Source organism: Protomyctophum parallelum (assembly GCF_964188405.1).
Source record: "Protomyctophum parallelum genome assembly, chromosome: 13".
Lineage (NCBI taxonomy): Eukaryota > Metazoa > Chordata > Actinopteri > Myctophiformes > Myctophidae > Protomyctophum > Protomyctophum parallelum.
Window position 1 is genome coordinate 13,251,104 of NC_139708.1, and position 27,027 is coordinate 13,278,130.

The following is a 27,027-nucleotide window of genomic DNA, read 5'->3' on the forward strand; positions in this document are numbered from 1 at the left end:
AAACAATCAGCGAGCTTGTACATCTGCCATTCTTGAATAATATCGAAAATGTTTGTAAAATGTTGAATAATTGTGAATGAACAGAAATCATCTCTTCTGGCCGTCCCTGGCACAAGGATGGGGGGGGGGGGGGGGGGTCAGTGGCCAAAAACATCAATTTGGGGGCCCTTCCTTGGCATGACAAAGTTTGAGAAGGACAGCATTAGAAACTCAGATTTAATTGAGTATTTAGACATTCCCACGAGACAAGCCACCACAGTGAAATGGCAGACAAATCAGACCCACAAGCCAAAGTCATTCCTTACAATCATTCTCATTGTTTATTGTTCACAAAAAAGATTATCTAAAACAAATAAGAGGTTAACAAACACGATCAAATATCAACAACTGACAATCATTTCAAAGTTTTGCAGTTTCTTTTCTTTAAAACATAACCATTATAATAATACATGTTTTTTTTTATGTAAAATGTAGCCTAAATGTCTTCACTGGAGTTGATAGATTCTCCTCAGACATCTTGAACCAAGCACACTAAAGACCTGATAACCTTCTGTCACATCATTAACATCTCAAAACCTGAAAAATCCAAACCAACAACACAACTGGAACAAAATCTACTTCTGATAAAACGTCCTTTTGAAATGTTTGAAGCGCTTTAAAGTGCCTTTAACCGGCTGGGTGCGTTTCACAGTCCCGGAACTTCAACCAACGTTCCTCATAAACCAAACTTAAACCTACAGTTGCACACTTGTCATTCTCCAAATATTGGAATATATTTTTGACTATTTGTGTCTGAAATCAATTATTCAACAACAAAAGCCCAACCAGGATCAATGGCTAAAAAAAAAAAAGTTGAATATAACTTCATGTTTACATAAGTGATTTACATAATTACATAAATGACAAACTTTGTTACTTTCTGTATGATAAGTCAGTTTATGGATAAAACGGTCAAAACAACTGATTATCGTTGCTGTCAGGCAGAAACCCTGTATCTCTATGTTTCAAAAGATTTTCTTGTAAATGAATAGCTTGCGGCTAATCGGCTATTTTAAAAAGAATTGTGATTTTTAAATCACAAAAAAAACGTTCAATAACAATGAACGGTTTTGCACATAAGTTCCTACCCGACAGCGGCGATATGGAGAGATGGATTTTGGCTTTTAAAAAGTAATACAAACATCGTTTAAGAAAGGAAATGAGGAGGAATATAAAACTGCTTAAAGATAAACAGATTAAGATTATATTGGTGGATTATTATTATTTATAATAATACTTTTATATTATATAAAACACTGAAACCACCACCACCAAAAAAATAAGCAGATCTACAAGCTCAGGGACGCGTTTCTTACGGCCATACCATACCACCCCACCCACCCATCCTGAACACTTCTGAGCTTGTAGATCTACCTATTTCAGAAAGACAGAAAGAAACGTTTGAATTAAATAATTAAAACTTTTGAATATAATGACCTAGGGTTAAAGTGGTTAAGAGGTAATTGGTGCGACCAATCAAACCTATGTCAGCATGTGTTCGGGTTTTACCATGACAACGCAGTGGCCAATCACAGCTCCCGCTGCGCCAGATTTCCGAGTCAGCATACCGGAACCCAAATCTACACCGTCAAATCCTCCCTTAATTTATACCCTGAGAGTGTACTTACGGGTCCATTTGGTTTCATTTGTACACTCTCAGAGTTACAGATTCCCAGGCGTCCATGTGGGCCCCTGGTGCTGTAATGAAAGACTCGGACTTCCGTCTCATAAAAGATAAACAGGGCCAGTAGAGGGTGCTATTACGCACTTGTGAAGCGAGTGGCTTCATAGTCCACATCGCTTATATTGTCCATTTGTTGGCTAGTCTTTGTCTTTAATTAGTCCCTGGTTTATGCCACCAAATGGCCACCAGGTGTCCTCCAAAGCACTGAAAACATCTCTTTTTGGCAGAAGGAGGCAAGGTAAAATCAATAGTCGACTAAAACGTAAAAATAAATAATCATATAAAACTTCTCTGGATGTAGGGGGAGGGGGGGCTTTCCCAACGCTGCCCACAGTCCTTAAAGATGCAGCTGCCTGATTGGCTGTGCGGAGCAGATACTGTCCAACAGGAGCCCTTCCTCCGTCAAATCAGAACGCTCGACACTGGCACTCTGGTGGACCTGCCACTCTTAGGCACGACGATTGGCTCGTCATCTGTAAAAATAAAATAAAATAAATAAAAGATGATTAAAATTAGAGCCCAACCGAATGCCTGCTGAATAAGAGCTTATCCCAGCTTTCTGTGTCCTGATGCTGATTTTGGAAAAGGTGTTACCGATCATACTAATAAAGGCTCTTCTCCATTCTGGTCAGACAGAGGGTGCTTCCAGACAGTGGAGTCATGAAGATGCCAAAAGCCGCGAGCGACAGGCGTCTCTTCCGGGTATTTAGACAGCTGGTGGAGGTAAATTAAGCTCCACCCACACGGCAACTTGCTGTTATTGTGCATGTTGGCTCACTGGAAACACAATCAGGATTTCTTTCAAAATAACAGCTCAGGGTGCCGCGCAGATATGGCCGCTTTTACTCTGTATGAATCCGTCGGTTGGACGTTTCCACACGTCCTTCGGTCTAAAAGTGTTCTCAGAGTGCACAGGTTCATTTGGTTCCATGTGTACACTCTCAGAGTTATGGGTGTCCTGTAATGCTGTAGTAATAGTATGATCAAGTATGACGTTAACTTATTAAATGGCAGACTAAATCATTTAATTCACCGAGTGCCACAATCTTTTCAGTGCATAGTCTTATTTTGAAGGCGTAAAACTCACAGGCGGCAACCGGCTATGTATTTTATATTATAACAAAATCACACCCGTGTGAACTGGGTGGTGCAACTCCCCTCTCCCCCTTAAAGTGACACCGATGGCTAAATATGCTGTACCTCATCTGAGTGTGCACGTCTCACCTGAGGGGATGAAGTTCTCGGCGCGGTGGCGGTCCTTCTCGATGAAGAGGGCTGTGGCCAGGAAGAAAGCCCCACCCGCCACCGCCACGAAGGAACAGAGGAGCAGGGAGAGCTGCAGCGAGCGGAACTGCCACAGGTACGAGTCTGTCTGCCTCATGGAGTCTGACAACTGAACACACCACACACACACACACACACACACACACACACACACACACACACACACACACACACACACACACACACACACACACACACACACACACACACACACACACACACACACACACACACACACACACACACACACACACACACACACACACACACACACACACACACACACACACACACACACACACACACACACGTTAGAGAGGCGCATACTCTAGTATAGAGGGATGCGTGTGACATCATCATCATACCCGGAAGTTAGGACCATACCTGGAAGTTACTGAGTGGCAAAAGTGGCAAGTACTTAATGGCCTCGACAGCCCATACATCCAAACAGAAAAGTCCTATCCGATTGCATTGAACACAGTTAAACTCACTTTGAATCACACAATCTCACGTCATGAATGGGCATACCATCTCTAGCTGTGCGTGCTTGCGTGACAACGTACCAATCCTATGAGGTAAGGACTGCCTGCGTCTCCTAGCAGGTGAGACAGAACGATCTGGAAGGCCTCGGCCGTGGCGCGTCGAGTAGGAACCACTACGTACTGTGAACAACACAAAGGACAACACACACCGTTGGGACCAAACACTAAGCATCACATCTCACTGAAACAACAGCAAAAAATACCAAATAAAAATTCAGGAAACTTGTTGTCCATACTGCTGTGATCAGAAACCTCTTATCATATTCAAACTTTTTATGTTTTTCGTAAATGAACGGCCTACTAGCCCATTGATGCCTGAGGCCGAATCTGGGAACGCCTTCTAGGGCCTGACCTAAGGTTTTTGAAAACCTTAAAATTCTGATGATTTCTTTTTTAAACAGTTATGTTGCTACATGTATCGCAATAGCTGATGAGACACAGAGAGCGCGTCGGCATCAAGGGTAGAACAACGTATACGTTGCACCAGGCGTCAATGGGCTAGAGCAGTGAGTTTCAACCTTTTCAGTCTGTGATCCCCCAAAATAATCATATGTGAACTGGGGACGCCCACCCTGACACGCACTTGTTGAGGCATTACATTTACTTTGACCACATATAAATATTGTGAAAATAGCTACTTGTATCTGGTTTTTTATTGGCTCTTTCTTATGGTATTTGACAATTTGGCCAATGTTTTACCAGGTCGGGTCCCCACATGATTTTGGCAGGGTCCCCAGATGACAGTGAAGTGACACTTTAATACCAAACAAAAGTTTAAAATAAATTGAATAAAAATAGCCCATTACTGCATCAAAACTAATACTATAAAAGAAACTGGTCAAACATTAGCCAAATTGTCAAATGATATAAGAAAGAGCCAAACATTTTGAAAATAGCTGATCTACAAGCACACAACGCCTAACAACACGAGGCGTTGTGAGCTTGTAGGCAAGTTTCTTGTAGTAATCCTCAACTCCTACAATTCCAATTTCCAAGTGCTTGTCAAGGTGGGGGTGGGGGGTCACCAGTTGAAATATAATTGTTTTGAGAGGGCCCCAGCCCAAAAAGGTTGACAACCAGTGGTTTGAATTAGAATCATGTGTGTTTGCTGTGGGGCTGTGCTCTTGACTTGGCAACTGACTGAATTCAGTGTAAATGACAGGGGACAAGAGTCCCATTAGTGACAACTGACTGACCAGCAGGATGTCTGCTACGATGGCCCAGTTCATGGACAGGAAGGTCTCTCCCAGGAAGATGAACACCTGAAGGCATAAAGACAGAAGAAAGGAGATGTCACAACCTGAAGGGCCGTTACACAAACACTAACAGCCAGCGTTGCAATAATACAACATATTTTAATTAATTCATTAATATATATTTTTTATGTTCTTTTTTCACCTAAACGTCATCATTGATGTTCATTGCAATGCCATTGGTCATGATATTTGCAATATAAATACCCTCCACAGAGGCTGAAATTCACACAAATTAAAAATCTCCGGACTCTATGCAATGTTTTGTGATCATTAGAATGTCTAGAACATATTTTATTTATTAATCTATTATTATTATTTTAATAATTATAATAAATGTGCATACATTTAGCAAAAAAATATATTCTTTACATCATTTCCTCTGATAAGTCCTAGTAGTAAAAAGTAGTAGTACGGTTGAAATCTCTTTTTTGCAAGTAGAAATTAATCCGGGTTTTACAGGGTTAATACTGTATACCGTTTCCCAAACGGACCAATATGTTTGGGTCGCGCACCATTTTGTAATGAGTTGCGAGTAAATGCCCCTTCACTTTTTTACTTTTAGTATAAAATTATTAAATGTGCCAGTCATTTCTTTGTTTAAGTTATTTTGCATAACTGCCCAATGCAATTTGTGATTACAAAGCCTAAAAAGGCAAACAGAAATGGAAATTGTATTGCCTAGCGACCGGGAAGCTACTATTCGGCACAGATTGTGTTAATGGCTTACTCCAAGTATCAAAGACTTTTTTTTCAAAGAACATTCATTGACTTTAACAATGCACCAACATGTTTACCGTTGAGCCATTATGGAGAGCATGCAAGGTAAGGACAGTTGCTCTGATTTGAGTTGTATGCAATACCTATTTTCAACCAGTAGGTGTCCTACCAGACCACAGGATTTAAACGTCTCAATGGAAGAGTAGTAGGGAAAGAAATACAGAAAGAAACCTAAATGCTTCATTCGCTGCTGCAGTTCATTGGAGCAACCTGTATCGCTGCCACTCAAAAGTGACTACTGGCCAATCACAGTGCACATTTCCAGCATAAAATGAAACCAAATGGACCCTTAAAGGACAACTTTAGTTTTTTTTCAACCAAGGTTCATGTTTTAGGTTGTTATTAGAGAAAGTAAAAGATGAGTGTTCTTTTTTTTCACTTGCTGCTTTCTTTCGTTTTAGATTTTTTTATTTTTATTTACTATAGTCCTAATAAACCCCATGAAATTACATCTGGCCACAAATAAATCACAGGATCTACTGAATGTGAAGGTAGCCTACTGGGGGGAAGCCACACTGTGTGTCATAGTGGAGCCGTGTGGGCGTGTACGCACGCACGCACGGCTCTGGTTCCAGTGATCCAGCTGTATGTACTGTATAATGTGTGACACATTGTATTGCTCAACTTTTGCTTTGGCAATGTAAACGTATGTTTCCCCATGCCAATAAAGCCCTTTGAATTGAATTGAATCGATACATGTCATAAGTGATCGCGGAATGTGCCGTGACTGCCGTCACTTTGAAATGACAGCGTAGTACATTCCACTCCACCACTCTGTCCTCGCATCGTATCCTCTTCGCTGGGGGCGGGGCTAAGGAGCGAGTGGAGGACACGAGGAGAGTGAGCGAGTGTGAAAGTTGCGGTATTGGAATTTGGCTTTAGGTTTCATTTTACACTCTCAAGAGTTAAAGATCTATCTATACCAGGTCACAGGTGGTCTCCATCATTTAGTTCGGGACCACCCGGAACCCCCTCAAGGACCACTGGTTGAGAACCACTTCCCTAACATAGTCATTGAAATTACTGTAAGCCAGGGTGGCTATGCGTGTTCCAATTAGTCAAATTAGTAAACGGCTGCTAAATTGAAAGCATGTGGTGAAGAAGACCCTGGCAGTAATTAGCAGCATGCTTAGTAAATACTCCTTCAACTGTGGTAAAAGTGTCCCGGCAGCCTGAAGTGAACTATGTTGTCATTGTACAGTAATAGCACTGATTGCTTTGGTTTCATTGAACACATTTTCCTTTATAATCTGATCCAGTGATTTTGGCTGCATTCACTTTATATATCGTTGCCATATTCTAACGTTTTGTCTACATTAACGCCATATTTGATCACACAAAAGCATTAAACATAGCAGATTTGTAGATCTGCTACTTTTGCCAGTAACTGTATAGCACATAACAAGGTTTCCACCCGCTAGACGATATATATATTTTAGGTATTTAAAACCCCTATGTCATCATTTGTAGTACGACTATCACGACGTCATAGGGGCGAAAGAAAACCCAACAGCCAATCTACAAGCTGGTAAGTAATGTGTTGCATCATGACAGGTTGTGAACATGTAGAGATATATTTACTCAAGACAAATCACACTCTCCCTTATAGATGGCTAGACTCTTACAGATCCAATGTCCACTTTTAAAACTGTTTTAAAAACACATTATACAATGGCTTTTAACCAGATAGAATGGACAGCTATTTATTTTTTTCTATTTTTCTTTTTCACCCTCAGAGCGGCACTATGTAACTTTTTTGTCACTTTAGTATGCGGGTAGCTCAGTCGGTAGAGCCCTCGCCTTTGGACGACAAGGTCATGGGTTCGACCCCGAGCATCGCCAACAGCATATGAGTAGCACGACTTGGGTGTGGCAAGTCATGCAGGAAATTAAATACTGGGAGCTTCCATCTCCCAGGGCTCTAGCACATTGTAACAGGGACAGACTCCATCTCCCAGGGCTCTAGAGCATTGTAACGGGGACAGACTCCATCTCCCAGGGCTCTAGCACATTGTAACGGGGACAGACTCCATCTCCCAGGGCTCTAGCACATTGTAACAGGGACAGACTCCATCTCCCAGGGCTCTAGCACATTGTAACAGGGACAGACTCCATCTCCCAGGGCTCTAGAGCATTGTAACGGGGACAGACTCCATCTCCCAGGGCTCTAGCACATTGTAACGGGGACAGACTCCATCTCCCAGGGCTCTAGCACATTGTAACGGGGACAGACTCCATCTCCCAGGGCTCTAGCACATTGTAACAGGGACAGACTCCATCTCCCAGGGCTCTAGCACATTGTAACGGGGACAGACTCCATCTCCCAGGGCTCTAGCACATTGTAACAGGGACAGACTCCATCTCCCAGGGCTCTAGCACATTGTAACTGGGACAGACTCCATCTCCCAGGGCTCTAGCACATTGTAACAGGGACAGACTCCATCTCCCAGGGCTCTAGCACATTGTAACGGGGACAGACTCCATCTCCCAGGGCTCTAGCACATTGTAACAGGGACAGACTCCATCTCCCAGGGCTCTAGCACATTGTAACAGGGACAGACTCCATCTCCCAGGGCTCTAGCACATTGTAACAGGGACAGACTCCATCTCCCAGGGCTCTAGCACATTGTAACAGGGACAGACTCCATCTCCCAGGGCTCTAGCACATTGTAACGGGGACAGACTCCATCTCCCAGGGCTCTAGCACATTGTAACAGGGACAGACTCCATCTCCCAGGGCTCTAGAGCATTGTAACAGGGACAGACTCCATCTCCCAGGGCTCTAGAGCATTGTAACAGGGACAGACTCCATCTCCCAGGGCTCTAGAGCATTGTAACGGGGACAGACTCCATCTCCCAGGGCTCTAGAGCATTGTAACAGGGACAGACTCCATCTCCCAGGGCTCTAGCACATTGTAACAGGAACAGACTCCATCTCCCAGGGCTCTAGAGCATTGTAACGGGGACAGACTCCATCTCTCAGGGCTCTAGAGCATTGTAACAGGGACAGACTCCATCTCCCAGGGCTCTAGAGCATTGTAACGGGGACAGACTCCCGCGTCTTACTGGTTGATACTGACAATAAGTCACTCCCGACCTACTTCTTTAGAATGATCAAGTATGGCGCTAATTTACAAAAAATAAATAAATTCAAACATCTTTCAAAAATAGCAGAAATAGCAGATCTACAAGCTTACAACAGGATAATGTAACTTGTAAGCTTGTAGAGGGTGCCCAAAAGGTAGATTGCGATCTACCAGTAGATCACAAAGGGTTTGCAGGTAGATCACATGACATGGAACATTTGGAATCTGCCACTCGAATTAAAACTTAATTGATTGACATCAAAAAGGGCCTGTCAGCTCAAACCCACAATGCAATATTTTGTTTTAAAGAGTGTTGCTGTGCACAAACGTCTGTATCATTACAAATTAAGTACAAAAAAAACCCTTCCTATTCAATTTCTCCCCTTCTATTTCCCATTCCAAGTGCATTTGTCTTACTGTATATGTAACGCCAGCTGTGCCGCTATTCCATTTTCAGCAATGGTATAATATTTTATTCAGTGGGTAGATCTTGTTGAGCCGGTCATTTTGAAAGTAGCTCTCAATTAAAAAAAGTGTGTGCACCGCTGTGAATCAACTATTTGTGCAATTTGTGCAATTTTTGATTACGAAGCCTAAAAGGCAAACAGATATACAGGATGTAATGCTCCAATGTTCAATGCAAAGAAAAAATAAATTGTGTTAATTGCAATTAGTTGTGTGACATACCCGAAGTTATGCGGAAACGCCTACTGAGTGGTAAAAAAATGATCTGATTGTATTAAACGACGTTAAACTCATTTTGCAGCTCACTTTATGCATACGCATACCCTCTATTAATCGCCAACTTAAATGTGTAATGGCGAAAGTCCTACTCACGTATGTGGCGATGGTGCTGGACTGCGCGAACACGATGGCCAGGTAGAGGAAGGGGGCGGAGAGCAGCAGGCCAGCGGCGCACACCAGGGGGTCGGCCCGCGGTGTGCGGATCCTCAGCCAGCGGCTCAGCTCCACGCCACTCCACACGCCCAGCACGCCGGTCACCACCGTGATGATGCCGAAGTACAGGCTGGAAAAGTTTTTAAAAAAAACAGGACAGGAACGGTGTTCATTTAGTCTCGACTAAAGCTGCGCAGAAAAGATGTCCATCAACTATCTAGAAAATAGTTACAAAAAATGGGTTACAAAATCGTGGGATAAAAAATAAATAAATAAATAAATAAAAATACCGTATCCTTATTCCTTTTGCACAGAGTAAGACAAAACAAACTAAGCTTTGACGATTAAAACTAAGAATATATTACAATTTCGTCTACAAATAAAAACTAGACTAAAATGTTATGGAGGGACTAGTGTAGAAGACATACAGATACAGAACAGGGGTGCCTAAAACAAAAGGTAAGGCTGTGCAGGCAGGTAAACCACTTGACATGGCCCTGAAATTATATAGAATTTAGCATTTTCCACTTGAATTAGGGTGACTTCATTGACTTTAAAAAGGGCCTTTCAGCTCAAACCTGTAATGCAATACTTTGTTTTCAAGAATGTTGCGCACAAATCTCAGTAGCATTACAAGTTAAATACAAAAAATCACACACGTGTGAACTGAGTGGTGCAATTCCCCCCCCCCCCCCCCCCCCTCTCTCTCTCTCTCTATCTCTCTCTCTCATTAGAGTCACTACCTCTCTCACTCTCTCTCATTAGAGTCACTACCCCTCTCACTGTTTCTGGCGCCCCCTACTGCTATTTTTAAGTCACATACTCATGCTCACACAGACACACAAACAAGTACGAGACACACAGACACACAGACACACAGACACACAAACACGTACGAGGACATTGCAAGCTGGTTGTAGGAGTGGTTGCACCACTCAAAAAAGAAGAAAAGATAAACATCAATTCCATTTCCCCCTCTATTCCTCCCATTCCAAGTGTTTGCTCAGCTCAATAGCAGAGCTCAGTGAGCATGCAACCAACTGTAAAATCAAGCATTACGAGGGCATCAAGGCCCGCCAGAATACATTTTTGTAGACAAAGTCTAAAAGTAACATTTATGTTTGGTGTTGCCTTCTTACCTGTCGGAGGTGTCACAGGGCGTGTGGACGCAGGGGGCCTTCTCCCCGGTGAACACGGCGGCCCTGAAGAGGAAGGCTGGCGCCCACAGGGCCAGAGAGCCCGTCACGAAGGCCACCGCCGTGAAGCCAAACGTGGACAGCACGAAGCTGCGGCTGCAAGCGGCGACACGGACATTAATTAATGACATTAGTTAGTTAGCAGAACATTCACTTCACTTTTCAATGTTTTATTTTTGTCATCAGTTCACCATGTAACAGTACACTGTCTGCAATAGTGCATAACAAATTAATAATGAATTATACATATTACATAGTTTTGACCAATAACGGTATAGGCTGAAGCTAATTAGCTACCCTTTCCACATGCAATATATACATGACAAATAAAGAAAACAAATCTTGATAGAAAAAAAGTGTAGGCCTATAGAATATTTTTTAACATCCACTGTATTGTGAACTCAACATACTAGTGTCATGTCCAGAGGGTGTACTTGTATATCATCTTCCAATCTATTTAAGGGCTTTTGGAGAAATTAAACTTGTCCAGCCACAGCTGACACTTGTTCAATGATGAGCCGCCCTTGACCTACTTCAATGTAAAACCCCACAAGAGACAATAAAAAACTTTAGCATTTTGCACTCATTGCGAGGGTGGGCAAGCTCCAGTTTTTGTAGTGGTATACCAAAGACCACTTTTGCTTTACAAATAAAGTTTATTAAATGGATTATTAACTGAAGATGATGATGATATATAACTTTATATAATTAAATACTTAAAATACTGTGTTGTTTCCCTGAGCCTAATGCTAAGTACATCTTAGCGTAAAATTACACTTCCACAAGTTCACAACACGTCGCAATGTGACGCATTCGTTGACACGTTGTGAATTTCAGTGTGAATCACAGAATGAACCAAAGATGGATTCAATGACACCAAACTGATTTCAATGTACTGTACAAATACAATATTATAAATAATTACCTAAATTACTGTTACTTTTCAGGATTCATTAAATAAATAAAAAGTAGCAGATCGATAATCTCCAAACACGTCGCTTCTTTCTATCTGCTACTTTTTTGCTGCTACTTGTGTGACACTGGAGTATGATCAAGTAGGGCGTTATTTTACGAAAAAACACAAAAAGTTTAAATATGGAGAAATTTCTGATATGCTCGGATATCCAACTCATAGTTTTACTTGGTGATCATAGGACACACACACGCACACACACACACGCCAAGCTAAAAACTGCAACTGCACTGTCTTTCTGTGATGAGTTTAAAATAGAGCTGAATGTCAGTTCCCAGGAAGGCCAAATTAGCGACGTAATTAAAAGGACAACGTTGCTGATTTTTCTTTATTTACTTTAATTCTATCCTTGTATTTACAACGGTTGCCAAGCGCTCACAACACGTTGCATTACGAGGCATTGTGAACAATTTCCACTATGAATATGCAGGTGTTTTTGACTTGCTCTATTTACACATGGCATTTTGGAAATAATTACTTCCTTCACAGTGTTACCGATTATACTAACTCCATTATGGTCAAACTTGTATTGTGCACGTTGGCTCACTGGAAACACTGTGTGTATCAAAGTGTCCTTGAGTGTGTTCCAGATGGCCCCGTACGGGTCTGAGACTCTGAGAGTGTACTGTGTACAAATGGAACCAAATGGACCTGTATTTGCTTCCATTTGTACACTCTCAGAATGTTGCGGGTCCTTGAAATTAAAAAGTTTGAGAATCACTGTACACTAAATTGAACAGTGCCTTAATTAGTATCATTGTAGGGAAGTAGATCGATTTTGTTTTTAAATATATAAAATCAAAACATAGCCTTATTTCTTTTTTCAAAACAAAGAAAAATGTGGCCATAGAACAAGTCTGCGATGACTTTTTTTTGTACTTTTTTCCGTCTGCACCAAATCTCGAAGGCCAATGTTCCCCCTAGAATATGCTGGGGATCAAGTGGTCTATGTTCCCAGTTTACAACCCTAACCCCTTTGGCAAGCACGGAACATAGGGATGGACCCCGATACTAGTGCTGCACGATTCTTGCTCAAATGTCCATCTCGATTTTCCTCCCCAAGAATTGAGATCACGTTTCTCACACGATTCTCATTTTTTCCATGAAAATATTTATTGTCTTTAGTCTGTAGTTGCTGAACATTACTACATTCAAAATGTGGCACCTGGAGCCAACTACTGTGGCTTTATACAAACAACATCAAAGTGCTTGACTTAAACCCCTTTTGGTGTTTTAAACATTATGTTATAATTTAGCTATTGAAAAATAGCAGATCTACAAGCTCATAGCGCGCTACCGAGTGGCGCGCTACGAGCTTGTAGGTCTGCTATTTTTGAAAAATCGTGAATTTTGATGTCAGGCCTAAATGGGTTAAATAAAGTCTCTCTCTTGTAGCAATAACATAAGAGTAACTAAAATGAATTGGACATCCAACTACATTGCTGCACGATTCTTGCTCAAATTGCTAAAATTCTTGCTCAGATTGCATAGGTGGTGTCTGAATCTAGACCGCAATCTATTTTTCGATTAATTGTGCAGCACTACTCGATACTCACTACTAGCCCAGCAGAAATATGAGCGGCAGAGGAAACCTACTTCCTGACGAGGGCCTTGATGTCAGCCACCCAGCTGGTCCTGTGCATCTGGTGCTCCGGGCGGGCCTCCACGGCGCCTCTCTTTGGCTCCTTGACTACCAGCATCAGCAGGACCACAGCGATGAGTCCCAGGGCCGGAGTCACCTGAGGGACCACACCACCAGGGTTGTCACAACGTCTAATCGCAATTATTTGAGGATAACACGATTATTTTGTCATAATCGTGTCCATGTTGAAAAATGTTTATACTTCTACAAGCTTAGATCAGCTATTTTTTTATATCATTTAATATCATTAAATGAAAAATTAAATCACTACAGTCCACGCATCAAGACAGAACTGAATGTGTAATGGTGACAGTTAATATCCAAATCCAACAGATAAACTAGTGCAGCAAGTGCCTATATGAAGTGTCTTCAGTGTCTAAATTAATACTAAAATGTGCTTATAGCAGATCTACAAGCTCAGCATGTATTGAGCTGGTATTGGTCAGTTTTTATGCATTTGTTTTGTGTTTTTTTCGTTTGTCATGTTTTTTTCGTTTTTCCAAAAGGAAGGGGGGCAGGGCAAAATACAAGGCAAAAGAACAAGCCTGTATCCTTTTGAATTCATTTGCAATAAACTAATCAATCAATAATCTTATAGTAAACACAAGCCCATGCAATCCGGCTGGACTCATCAGGGTTACACAATCAGTATAGAATAGCAGCAAAATAAAAGTGAACACTGAACAGTGGACTATGTTCCACGATGAATGTGTGTGAAGCAGAACAGAAGTGGCTGGCTTGTCAACGTGTTTCACTAGTTTTACTTTCACCCTCGTCCTGCTGCTATAAAGGATGAGGAAGCAAGCTAAGCCACAGACTGGGGGATTATTATGAGTCATTTCAGAATAATGTCAAAACTGCATTTAAACCTGATACTAGGTAGAATTATATTATATATATAGGTTAGTGTTTCAGTTTATCCACTTTGGCGTACAAGATTATTGTGTTTCAGATTTGATCAAACTACTGGTTAACTCACTGTGTCACATGACAAAGGCAAACAAGATACAATGCACACTGACTGAACTGCAGAAGAAGTCTCTTTTCCCATAGTTTGTTTTTGGACTACGAATGTTTCTGAATTAACCTACCCTCAAAGCCCAGTGCCAGTCCATGGCGATGTCATCCACCTTTGACCCCACGATGTAGCCGAGACCGCTGGGGAAAAGACGAGAGCGAAAACAATGTGATCCTGCAAAGTGACACAAAACTAATCTGAACTTCTCCCGATGGTGTCCTAAGACATCCACCAGCAACCTGGTGTCATCTTAATGTGCGCACGCACACACACATGCACGCACACACAGTATTAATGAATAGCTTTAGTAGTCTAACTGATTAGTAATGTCTGGCTGTTGCTAAAGTACATTATACACACATCTGGTAATCGGCGAGTCTCACCTGCCGACTGGAATGGCGAAATAGAAGATGGACAGCATGCGTGTCCTCTTCTCCGCGACGTAGAGGTCAGCGATGATGGTGGGAGCGATGGTGGAGTAGCTGGCCTCGCCCACACCCACCAGACCTCGTGTCACCAACAGGGCCCAGAAATGCTGAGAAAACACGCATTTTAAGTTAACCTCTGGTTATATATATAACCCAATATATTAAAATATATATTATATATATATTATTATATATATTTATTTATTTTTAGAAAGATTTTTTTTTTTTAACTGAGAGTTCTTGACATTAAAATGTTTGAGAAACACTGACATCGAAACATACGTTTTTCAGAAAACTATTAAGGATTTAGAAGAAATTTGTAGAATCGGCCTCAGGTCTTCATGTGTTAATATTTAATAATTAACATAAGAGGATACGCAAGTAGAGACACACAAATATTTCAGAAAGAAATACTACAATCAGCAAAATCCTGGACAAATATACGGTACATGCTGTAAGTATTAATAACATATTTGACTACAACAATATCAGAGAAAGCACAGAATTTTGCAAGCCGTTTAGCTGCTTTTTTGGGCATCCCAAATTGTTGGAAGCCTTCTATGGGCAACCTACAGACATGACCTGAACTGCAAAAAGAAACAAAAAACTAAACAAAAAAACAATAGATTGTTATTGTGAAACACATTCCATATGTATGATGACTGCCTTCCAAAATGCTATTAGACAAAAACAAGTCCAATCACAACTGGACCAGTTCCTAGAAAAAACCTTTGAAGAAAACAGTGAAAGTGTAAACAGGGCAGTAGAAGGCCTCAATTATATATTCGAACTTACAGCCTCACTAGCAAACCTAAAAGTATCAAACAAGAAAGCCAGAAAAAATGTTGAGAATGACAAATGGTACGATAATGACTATTAAACCAAAAACACAGAGACCCAGACAACCACAACACACGTCTCCAATATGGGGAAACACTGAAACAATACAAGAACACAGTAAAAGAAAAAAGAGATCAACATGTTAGAAACCAACTGCAAGATATTGAGGATTCCATACAGACAAACAGCTTCTGGGAAAGCTGGAACAGACTTAATAAGCTAAAACAGGACGAATTACCCATCCAAAATGGAGATATATGGGTGAACCATTTTTCGAGCCTCTTTGGCCCAATCGAGAAGAACAAAGAACAAAAACAAATAAAAGATAAACTACAAAACCTAGAGTCAGCCATAAAAGACTACCAGAATCCACTAGATTCCCAAATCAACCTAAAAGAACTACAAGACAAAATAAAAACACTTAAAACAAAGAAGGCCTGTGGGGCAGACGGAATTCTAAATGAAATGATAAAATTCACCGACCTCAAATTCCAACTGGCCATATTAAAACTCATAAATATCATGCTCAGCTCTGGGATTTTCCCCAGCACATGGAATCAAGGGCTGATAACGCCACTCCACAAAAGTGGAGACAAATATGACCCAAATAACTACCGCGGGATTTGTGTAAACAGCAACCTCGGAAAGATACTCTGCATGATCCTCAACCACAGAATTCAAAATTTCCTGACAGAAAGCAATGTCCTGAGCAAATCACAAATTGGCTTTCTACCAAAATATCGCACAACAGACCACATTTACACTCTCAACACCCTAATTGACAACCAAATAAACAAAAACAAAAGCAAATTATTCTCCTGCTTTGTCGACTTCAAAAAAGCATTCGATTCAATTTGGCATGAGGGTCTGATGTACAAACTGTTGGAAAGTGGCATTGGGGGGAAAACCTATGACATCATAAAATCAATGTACACTAACAACAAATGCGCAATCAAAATAGGCGAAAAGCACACAGACTTTTTCCCCCAAAGCCGTGGAGTTAGACAGGGATGCAGCCTGAGTCCAACACAAAAAACGTGTTAGCAAAAACGTTAGAACAGTCTACAGCTCCAGGCATCCTCTTGGCAAACACAGAAATCAAATGCTTACTTTACGCAGATGACCTGCTGCTGCTGTCCCCAACCAAGGAAGGACTACAGCAGCAACTTGATCTCCTACACAAATTCTCCCAGACATGGGCCCTGACAGTGAACCTAACCAAGACTAAAATCATGATATTTCAAAAAAGGCCCAGCCGCCAAAACCACAACTTTTTCCTAAATACAATCCCACTAGAACAAACTAAAAACTATACCTACCTTGGCCTAAACATCAGCAGCACAGGGAACTACAACCAAGCTGTAAAGGACCTGAGAGACAAGGCAAGAAGGGCATTCTAGGCCATCAAAAGAAACATCAAAATAGACATCCCAATTAAAACATGGCTTAAAATACTGGACTCTGAGATAGAACCAATTTCCCTCTATGGTTGCGAGATCTGGGGACCATTAGCAAACCATGACCTTGAAAAATGGGATAAACACCAAACCGAGACCCTACACACAGAATTCTGCAAATCCATTCTCCGTACCCAGCGAAAAACACCAAATAATGCATGCAGGGCAGAATTAGGACGATACCCACTCATAATCAAAATAAAAAAGAGAGCACTTAAGTTCTACAACCACCTAAAAGAAAGTGACCTAGATGCACTCCATAACAAGGCACTCACACACAGTGAAACTCTAGAGAGATGCCCCCTCAGCCAGCTGGCCCTGGAACTCCAGGCACAAACACAAACAGAGCCATGAGATAGAAAACCCATTGGACTAAACCAAATTATAAAACAGCAAAAGGAAAACTATCTGACACACTGGAAAGAAGCAACACAAAAGCAGAGTAAACTAGAATGCTATCTGGCCCTAAACAGAGAATACACAGTGGCAGAATACCTGAGCACTGTGACCGACCCAAAACAAAGAAAAATCTTAACTAGGTACAGACTCAGTGAGCACAGTCTCGCGATCGAGAAAGGCCGTCATAGGCAGACCTGTATCCCGAGAGAAGACAGACTATGCACCCACTGCACACTAAATTAAGTGGAAACCGAGCTACACTTCCTAACCATCTGTCCATTGTACCAAGACATCAGAGACACATACTTCCCACAGATTACAACCACACACGGAGATTTTGAAAACATGACCAATGACAAAAAACTCCCATATCTGCTGGGCGAAGTACAACAATGTGCAAACACAGCAGCAAGATTTGATAGGATAGGAGAAGGATATCAAATGGAACACAACCACCGTAAAGACTAATCATTGTGTATATTCCTGCACTATACCTGCATCGAGTGATCTTGGTACATAGAAGTTGATCTATTGAAGATTCTGACAAAGTACATAATTTTTGTTTTGATTGTATTGCTGTATTGTTCTTTCTGCTTTGGCAATGTAAACGTATGTTTTCTCATGCCAATAAAGCCCTTTGAATTGAATTGAATTGACTGTTTGAGCACTATGGCTGACCATTGAACATTACAAATGTCGCAATAATGACCATTATACATACGCTAGGTTTGTGTGAGGTTATGGGTTAGGGAGGCTTTGTTACAAGCTTAAGCCATAGTTATAACTCTGAGAGGGTACACAATGGAACCAAATGGACCCGAAATGGGTCCATTTAGTTCCATCTGTACCCTCTCAGAGTTAGACCTGCAACGGTTCATCTGAGGGACCCCCTGGTGGTCCCTGGGCCCGACATTGAGAAACAGTGGCCTATAGTTACCGGTAAACAATGCAGAATGATATTCTGGAGGGCTGAAAGTGATCTAATTGCACAGCCATGCTTCCAATAACCAGGATAAAGCATGACCTCGAGTCCATCTTATTGCTTAATTACTATTTAGGCTTTTAGCAGCTGCCCGTTTAGCAGACACTGTGCCGAACCACTTACTCAAAAGGAATATTAGAATTCTATAAGTACAATTATGAAATTAATATTTATGATTTTATTTTATTTTATTTTTTACATTTTGTAATATGTGTTAAACATCTCTATATTCTGATAGTACTCATTGCTATAGTGTTTGTTCAGTAACAGAGGTCTCCCGACATCTCTCCAGTTCTTTAATAAACAGAGAATGTTCCAGTTCCAATTTTGTCTTTTTACCAGCTGGTCTATATCCTCTCGGTATGGCTATGGCTACCTTTACTCGACCTAGTCCTGATTGGCTGGCTCGTCTCTAGGCTACCAGACACTTCTTCAGGAAGAAAGAACCCATCGTCTAAACGGCAGAGTCCTATAGCAAGCAACGGCATGAACACCACAGTCACACTACACTACACTACACAACGCTCCCACACTAAGCTATGTGGAAATTGACGACAGCAAGCAACAACCCATGATATAACTTTAACAGGCTGCAGCAGTGGTCTACTATGCTATGCCAATGCTGCAGTTATAAAGCAGCTGGTGAGAATATGACTACCGGTATGTCATCATTTATTGTTTTTTTCTTCTCCTTTACTTTGAAATTTCACTTGTTTATCCTGTATCCTGACTGAGTTAGTAAGAGTTCTCTCTCCTGTTGGAATACAATTGGTCATTTCTGACCTAAAGATTAGGTTAAACGCTAAGGTGACACAGATGCGTTCCATGTCTTATTAATGGGATAAAAGATACCGTTTGGAGGCATGCAGCGCTCCCACTCACCTCTTGGGGCGTGTAGGAGCTGGCCAGCGTCACCAGTGACCACATGGTGATGCCCACACTCATGATGACCTTCCTGTTGTAGCGGTCGCCAAGGTAACCGAACAACGGAGCCAGGAACATGTAGCTGCAGATGAACACTGCGTGGGGAGGGAGGAAGGGACCGGTGTTCATTTCACAGACCGGGAAAAAAATCCGTCGGCGACTAGCTATTTTCACTGCCGAAAACTAAATAGGAAATAAGCTGCGATGAATTGTCACTAAATATAGTGACAATTTTGGAACAGATTCAAACGACATTAAAATGTTGACTATTGCAGAAGAGATCCAGTAGAACTAAAAGACAAGTAATTTTATGTTTGGTTGTGCTCGGGTGCTGTGACGCGTTGTGAGATTGTAGATCTGCTATTTTCAGAAGGCAACCAAGTGTAAAATCGGGCATTATGACGCCATCAAGGCCTGCCAAAATACTTTTTAGTCGACATAATAAACTGTACATTTAGTCGAATAAAATCATATGATATTTTGTCGACTAAAACTTTGATTAACACTAAAGCAAAATCAATACTGGGAGGAACATGAATGAGAATGACTAAAACCATGCATGCATGATGATTTTAACCCATTATATTACACAAATACCTTCTAATTCAGTAGTTCTAAAATATACAAATAGCAGATGTACAAGCTTGTATAATCTGCTATTTTTGAATAGCCAATGCTAAAATCTAAAATGCTGGTTTAAATGGTTAAACGGATGATTAGAAATGCTCAGAAAAGCCAGTTGCCATGTCGGAAATGAATGGGAATGGGAATGCATGTCACACCTGTTTGGAGCAAGCCGGACTTCTCGTCATTGATCTGGAAATACTGCTCAATGTCTGGAAGAACGCCTGGGAGGGCGAGAGGAAGGACATGGAGGAGACAGAGGATTGATTACTTTGTGTTTGTGTAATGATTGCTCATACGTCTAATCAGTGATCATACATGTATACTTAAGACAAAGGGCCGTCCACACCAAGAACAATAACTATAATGCTGCTTTTTAAATTTTTTAATTAATCTAACTCAAGCAGATGGTTGAGTCCATGAGCAATTATTGTTGGGATCACTTCAAGCGGGGTTTGATGAACGAACAGACAGCAAATTGTGTAGATACTCAAATCATCAACTAACTGGAAATGGTGTAGTTTAATTCTAAACCTATGTTCTTGCTGTTACACATACAGCCAACTAGTTGAAGAAATCACCAGATTGCGGCTTTAACCTGGTTTTATGGAAGATGTTATGTATTGTTGCTAGTCTAACACATTCAAAATAACTTATAACCAAACTAAGGCCAATCTACAAGCTCACACACTGTGACGCGTTGTGAGCTTGGCTATCTGCAGTGTGTGACACACTTCCATAGAAGATATGGAATCCAAATGACTGAAATCAGTCATGGCAACTGAGAACTTTAATCCATGTAGTTATCTTTAAAAGCTGATCATTCTTGGTGTACTATGGACGACGCTAAATTGATTACATCCCCCTGATATGTTCTGGCGCTCCCATTCGTTTGTCTAGTCTATTTCTTTTTTTTAGCTTTTTGGAGGAACTGCACCTAAACTGTACACATTACAGTATGTGGAGCAATTGAGGAGAAATTCAGGTACAGATACATTATAGTGTTATTTTAATATTAATATTATTATTGTTTGTTGTTAAGACCATCTGAATATCAGCGTCAAGATGTCATGGCACAGGCCTGTTTTGGGTACAGCTTAGTCACAAGAGAGTTCCTCTCTTATCTCTGTAAAAAGGCTCTCTCCCAGAGAACTACTGTACCGTCCATCACAATGAATGTTTCATGTACGTTAATGCTCATGTATTAAACTTATATCTTACAGCACGAAGTGTCTCAGACAATTCATCCTCAATCATTACTGGTTGAGAAATTCCACAACAGATTCGAAAATTACATTACTTAGCTTTTAGATTAGCTCTTTTACGAAAGTTAATACATTACTTAAACATGTGCACATTTTAAGGCTTGTGGTTAAATCAAATGAAGCTGACTTTGCGTATTTTATATTTACTTTTAAGATAAATGTGTCAATGCACCCTAGGTTACTTTAACTTTCATTGAAATGAATAGGTGGGGACACTGGGGACCCGTGGCCAGGCTGTAATCCTGTGTTACCTGCCACCGTGAACCTGTCCATGTAGTTGAGCAGGTTGATGTAACAGAGGATGCCGACAGTGAGCGCCGCTCTGACATCGGTTACACCGCTGGCCGGCTCGTCCTCGTCCCGATCCTCCTGCTCCGCCCCCTCCGCATCGCTCTCGTCCGATAGGAAGGGCGCCGAGTCCGACGCCGGGTCCCGCAGAGACATGACGGCTGGCGCTGGGGGGTGCAAGTACAAAGAGGGCTAAGTCTTTGCCGCACACAACTGTGTCGCTCAGCAAAACATTACTGAAAGTCACGGTTGTCGAGGCAAGGGCTGGCTGAACAAATCACACACAGAGATTTAAAAATCAGCAAAAAGCAGCTGAATATTTAAACCACTTCCAACTTGGCAGATACCAGGTTAAACTCCAGAGGAGAAGAGGAAAGAATCATAATGTGTCCATTCTTGTTTCAGTTAACTATAACCCTTACCTAGGCCTGTTACAATTATTACACAATAGTCTAATCGCAATTATTTGAAATAATTACAATTATTTTTGCAGTTCCATGTTGAAAAATGTGCATACATTTCCAAACATTTTTCAAAAATAGCGGCAATGGTTGATCTACAAGCTCACAACACGTCACGAACGAAGTGTATTGATTTTTTGGGGGGAAAGAAACAAACATGTTATATCTGCCCTGTGCAATTTGTGCTTACGAAGTCTACAAGGCAAACAGAAATACACATTTTTAACATTCCAAAGTTCAATGCAAAACCACAATTAAATCAATCACAATTATTTAACAATTAATCGTCAACTTATAATGTGTAATTGTGACAGCCTTACCTTCTGTGGATAAAGCCCCCTCTACTTATCAAAAAGGTCCTATTATTAGTAGCAGCAGTAGGTGTTTAGTCATGTCAGTGACAGTGTGTGCTGACAGGGCATTATAGTCACTAGAGTTTAGGGAACAGGAGAGAATGGCATTGGAAGACGGCAGCCAGGAAAGGGAAGTAATGACAGCCTCTTTCTCTGAAATGTGTTGACTTAGTGAAACTAACTATAGGTTATGCGGACACTGTACTGTGGGTAGGGTTGTCCCGATCCATTCACGTCATCGGAAATCGGACCGATCACGCCATTTTTAAATGATCGGAATCGGATCTGGACGTGATCGGGACATCCCTAGTATCAATATTATATCCAAAATCATGATATTAGACGGGATATTGTCTGTGATTTGGGATAATTGTACCATTGTGATATGGCATAAACGTGCAATATAAATATCGGATCGGGAAAAATCGGTATCCGCAGATACTCAAAATCGGATCTGAAAAACGTGGTCGGGACATCCCTATTATATGGATAAATTGAATAATTACACCTATGCTGATGATGTGTAATGTTTAGACATCAATGAATCAAACATGATTATTTATTCATGCGTCTAAGACATGTTTTATACTTTGTCGTGCAACGGTGTTGCACAAAAGTACGTCAACGTGTTGTGAATTTGTGATGATCGTACGTAGATCAGCCATTTTTCTGTATTTCGATTATTTGTATGAATGATTAAATAGACTTAACTGCTGTGGTGAAGTGCACACGCACAGCACACACCACCCCCCCCCCACCCCCCACCCCCCTCCCGCTTATCTGTCTTTCTTTTCCTGAGTACATTAGTGAAGAACACCAATACTTTGATGTGGAATGCAGTGGGGAGAGGGACGGAGTAATCTCCGTCCCTCTTCCCAGCATATTTTAGATTAGAACACTGGTTCCCAAACAGTGGGTCGGGACCCAAGGTTGGGTCTAGGGGTGTCCTGATCACGTTTCTTTGCTCCCAATCCAATCATTTGATTTTGACTCGAGACATACCGATACCGATCTTTCCCGATCCGATCTTTATATTTTTATATAACACTTATGCTATATCACAATAGCAAATATCATAATTTATGTCACTCTAGTGTAGTCTGTTGTGTGACTATAATTTTATTAGAATGACTGTCATTGTGTGGATTTTTTTCTTTCTACGAAAGCATGGAATCATTGCAAAATAATTGATGATTGGTTAATTAGAGTTCAATTCAATCTTTATTACAGACTCACGGTCCAGATCACATACAGAGAAACAAAAGAGTGAATACAGTTCTACAGTTTATGCATTTCCTTTTGTTTTCATCATAGGTGTTTTTCACACCTCCGAGTGTGACTAGCCTTTGTTTGATGATCTATGACTAGGACCAGAAGGAAAACAACTAGCATAAACACAGTTTTTACAAAATCTCATTGCTTATATTTTTAATTCTCTAATGTAAATCTCTAATGTAAATCTTTGAGATTTACATTAGAGAATTAAAAATCTGATCTTTTCTCCCCGATCCCGATCTTTTAAAAATCATGAGAAGCCAATTTCCGATCCAATCAGGAGAACCATAGTTGGGTCCGAAATGTGTATGGGTCCCGTTATTTTTTTGTTTCCTACATTTTGTTTTTAATCATTTCAAAATTATATATAGGCTATATTGTTTTTCCCAGCAATTTTGTAGAAGAAAAATAAAAAATAAAAACACATTCCATACATTACAATTCAAATGTTTACGTAGTGAGATTTGCTATGGTTTTGATTGAAATGTCTATTTCACAGTATGTAGAATGCAGGTACATTTCAAACGAAATGTTGCTTTGTGGAATGTGGACAAACCATGCAAAAGCACTTTACAACAGGGTTCATAAAGTCACTCACTAGTTTAGGCCCCTGGGAGACATCAATATCTACAGACTATGAGTCTAACTATGACAATCATCATATCATCATCATCATACTATAATCATCAATTATAATGTAATGTAATGCTGTTAATTAACCCCACCCCCAATACTGCACCAAACCAAACAAACATTTGATGTTGAGCAGTGTTCATATTGGGTTTTATTTGACTCATATATTCATTGTTACACGACGCTGGTTTAACTGGTTGCATGACAGGGCAGGAGTTATGGGCTGGCTAGTGGCTACTAATACACTTGAATGACTCCAATCAATCATGGGTAATACATTTGTTTATGGCGCGTCAGCCAACTTGCACAGACATTACTATAATATTATTACAGTAACGTTGGTAAATATAGGACTAGTTCCTCTTTGTAATTACTGTTTTTAATGTTAGACACATGTTATTATTTATTATTGTTGACATTTTTTTTAAACCATAATAATAATATTTATTAATTATTAGTATTATTGTTATTATTATTATTATTATTATTAAGTGATGTGTATATTTGTATCTCACGTTTGAAAGAAACCCGAATGGGAATTGTTTAATATATATATATATAAATATACCATAAAATAAAGTAGATGAAAGGTGCAGGTTGTTTACCTTCAGAGAGGATGAGTCAGGACTGAAGTCTTCTTTTCGTCAGCGTCGCTCTGCTCTATTTAAAGCTCTATATTTAAAACCTCATGTCGAGAATGTTTTAATTAAAACGGTTCGTGATAAAAACACAGAGCGGTGATGATGACGACGTGTTGTCTTTATTTTTTCTATCACAACAACAATAACAACGCACTTTGAGTGTTCATTCTTCTCGGTGCTGCCGCCATGATGGATCCTAAAAAACACACTTCCGCGTCGTTCGCGCTCACGTGACTTTTGTAATGAAGGGTTACCCTCTACGGGTGTTGCGCTGAGATCAGTGACCTAACGAAGTATGTCTCCTGCAGAGGTCGCTGTTCTCCCCTGAGTATTGCCTTTACGGGGGGAAATGATCTGATTGATTGAAGTATTTATTAACATATTGGAGAATTACAGTAGATTTCAAGCACAAAACACAGGAAATCATCATAGAGGAGGTAAAAAGGGGAGGAAAACATATAGTGATTGAGGGTGAAAAGGGGTGGGTGGGGGATTCAGATTTTACGGGGGTCAGTTTCGAATTGCAGCCCTGCAGTATAGGTGCCCTTTGAGGGCAGCGTCTAGTGAGCTAATCTAGTGAGCTAATTTAAGACTTCCGGTGGACGATCTCTTCAAAATAAGAGTACCCTCTAGAGTATTGAAAAAAAGTTTAATTTGCACATTAAAACTACAAATTAAGCATTTAAATGATGCTATATGATGCTATAAGACACACATTATGTTTCTGTGTAAGAATAAGTAATTAAATCCTTATAATAATAATAATAAAGTTATCTAAATGGATAAATGCTATTCACTGGAGTGCATGGACTTTATAAAGTGGACACTGGACAAAAGACGGCTCCGCAAGGCAACTATCTGGACATACCCACGCGTTCGGGGAGATGTCCTATACCACACCCCACTCTCCGCTAAGCGGGAGAGGTGTAAAATTCACAGCAGCAGACCTTCTACTGGGGTCAAGGCTGACAAAAAGTACCGTTTCCGGACCCAGAATGGACACTGGACAAAAGACGGCTCCGCGAGGCAACTATCTGGACATACCCACGCGTTCGGGGAGATGTCCTGTACCACACCCCACTCTCCGCTAAGCGGGAGAGGTGTAAAATTCACAGCAGCAGACCTTCTACTGTGGTCAACGCTGAAAAAAGTACCGTTTCCGGACCCAGAATGGACACTGGACAAAGAGGCCTCCGCGAGGCAACTATCTGGACACACGTTCAGGGAGATGTCCTCTACCACACCACACTCTCCGCTAAGCGGGAGAGGTGTAAAATTCACAGCAGCAGACCTTCTACTGGGGTCAATGCTGACAAAAAGTACCGTTTCCGGACCCAGAATGGACACTGGACAAAGAGGCCTCCGCGAGGCAACTATCTGGACATACCCACACGTTCGGGGAGATGTCCTCTACCACACCACACTCTCCGCTAAGCGGGAGAGGTGTAAAATTCACAGCAGCAGACCTTCTACTGGGGTCAAGGCTGACAAAAAGTACCGTTTCCGGACCCAGAATGGACACTGGACAAAAGACGGCTCCGCGAGGCAACTATCTGGACATACCCACGCGTTCGGGGAGATGTCCTGTACCACACCCCACTCTCCGCTAAGCGGGAGAGGTGTAAAATTCACAGCAGCAGACCTTCTACTGGGGTCAATGCTGACAAAAAGTACCGTTTCCGGACCCAGAATGGACACTGGACAAAGAGGCCTCCGCGAGGCAACTATCTGGACATACCCACACGTTCGGGGAGATGTCCTCTACCACACCACACTCTCCGCTAAGCGGGAGAGGTGTAAAATTCACAGCAGCAGACCTTCTACTGGGGTCAAGGCTGACAAAAAGTACCATTTCCGGACCCAGAATGGACACTGGACAAAAGACGGCTCCGCGAGGCAACTATCTGGACATACCCACGCGTTCGGGGAGATGTCCTGTACCACACCCCACTCTCCGCTAAGCGGGAGAGGTGTAAAATTCACAGCAGCAGACCTTCTACTGTGGTCAACGCTGAAAAAAGTACCGTTTCCGGACCCAGAATGGACACTGGACAAAGAGGCCT

At 41.2% G+C, this 27,027-nt stretch overlaps 1 protein-coding gene across 2 annotated transcripts; it reads right to left on the reverse strand.

The window, feature by feature from the left end:
• Nucleotides 1-296: 296 nt before the first annotated feature.
• Nucleotides 297-25,159, reverse strand: spns1 (SPNS lysolipid transporter 1, lysophospholipid). Of its 2 annotated transcripts, XM_083779321.1 has the most exons (14): nt 24,929-25,159; nt 22,383-22,492; nt 21,565-21,768; nt 20,207-20,272; nt 19,383-19,519; nt 14,778-14,929; nt 14,468-14,534; nt 13,331-13,473; nt 10,705-10,857; nt 9,506-9,695; nt 4,746-4,811; nt 3,571-3,669; nt 2,948-3,116; nt 297-2,196 (listed from the first exon to the last, which is right to left on the reverse strand). In XM_083779321.1, exons 3-14 carry the CDS (start codon nt 21,755-21,757, stop codon nt 2,126-2,128), a joined length of 1,506 nt encoding a protein of 501 aa, XP_083635447.1. In that variant the 5' UTR covers nt 21,758-21,768; nt 22,383-22,492; nt 24,929-25,159; the 3' UTR covers nt 297-2,125. The 2 variants fall into 2 exon arrangements, with proteins under 2 accessions (XP_083635447.1, XP_083635446.1); XM_083779320.1 differs by lacking the exon at nt 22,383-22,492.
• Between the last annotated feature and the right edge of the window lie 1,868 nt (nt 25,160-27,027).